Source organism: Octopus bimaculoides, chromosome 17, assembly GCF_001194135.2.
Source record: "Octopus bimaculoides isolate UCB-OBI-ISO-001 chromosome 17, ASM119413v2, whole genome shotgun sequence".
Taxonomy (NCBI): domain Eukaryota; kingdom Metazoa; phylum Mollusca; class Cephalopoda; order Octopoda; family Octopodidae; genus Octopus; species Octopus bimaculoides.
The window spans coordinates 48,739,370-48,740,668 of NC_068997.1; the positions used below are offsets into that span (position 1 = coordinate 48,739,370).

General features: G+C 45.0%; 1 protein-coding gene across 1 annotated transcript in view; it reads right to left on the bottom strand.

Moving 5' to 3' along the window:
* LOC106868210 (uncharacterized) overlaps positions 1-926 on the bottom strand; it is a 17,868-nt gene extending 16,942 nt beyond the window's left edge. The window contains exon 1 of the mRNA XM_014913372.2: positions 783-926. Coding sequence (XP_014768858.1) covers positions 783-926 — 144 coding nt within the window. The remainder of the gene's footprint in view (positions 1-782) is intronic.
* Positions 927-1,299: the final 373 nt, after the last annotated feature.

Here is a 1,299-nt window from a genome sequence, read left to right on the forward strand (position 1 = left end):
GAAAAGGCTGCTTGGTAGTAATCGTGTTGGTCATGACGATGATGCTGGATAGTAGTCGTAGACTCTTGTTGCTGATGTGGCGACGGCGGTGGTCATCGTTGGCTGGACGAAGCTGTTGAAGTGGTCGCTGGCTGATTGTTGCTGCTGCTGTCGTGTGGTACACGGAACAGATCTCAAAGAGAAACTGGACCGAGACAAATTGTTGGGTATAAGTTGATCTATTTAAGGCGTTAAGGGGGCTCCAAGACGGTAGTAGAAAAACACTATCACGTGACCTTATTAACGGCTGTGATTGGTCAGTTTGCGTTCTGGCGGGAACGGTTCGAAGAAGTTGCCGATTCGAATAATGATCAGTCACGTGATGACAAGGTTAATGTTCTCCGCTACGTTCGCGTTTGTTTATATTTAAATGAGAAGAATGGCGATAGCAGTTTTGTATCTAATGGCGGTAGGTAGTTTCACTACATATATATACGACGAGCTTCTTATAGCCTCGGCTCGAGGCTATAATGAAGGACACTTGCCCACGCAGTAGGACTGAACCCGAAACCGTGAGGTTAGGAAGAAAGCTTACCACACAGCCACACCTGCGTCTGCGCACATACACTTGCGCCCTTATATCTGTGTGTGTGCGTGTATGTGTACATATAGACATACACACACATAGATATATGTGTGTATGTATGTATATATATATATATGTGTGTGAGTGTGTGTGTATGCGTCTATTTGTCTGTGTTTCTCCTCCAAAACTACATGAAAATCGTTTTTTTATGCATCACTCGCTCATCTCCACCCCGACCCCCCATCTCCATCACATCGATATTACCTTGTACTGTCGCACGTGTAGTCACATGGCAAATGTCGAAGTAATCGCAGAACAACTTGAAATGAAGCTGTTTTTGCTCAAAAATACAGCATACCATTAATGGCATGAACCTGAGTACTTTAATTTAGTAATCGTCGAAATGAGTTTCAGGAATTTTCTATATTCAGATTTTATCAGATGTAATCTTATTGTGTTGTGTTGGCACTCCAACACTTACGACGTCGAGGGTTCCAGTTGATCCAATCAACGGAACAGCCTGCTCGTGAAATTAACGTGCAAGTGGCTGAGCACTCCACAGACACGTGTACCGTTCACGTAGTTCTCGGGGATATTCAGCGTGACACAGTGTGACAAGGCTGACCCTTTGAATTACAGGCACAACAGAAACAGGAAGTAAGAGTGAGAGAAAGTGGTGGTGAAAGAATACAGCAGGGTTCGCCACCATCCCCTGCCGGAGCCTCGTGGTGCTT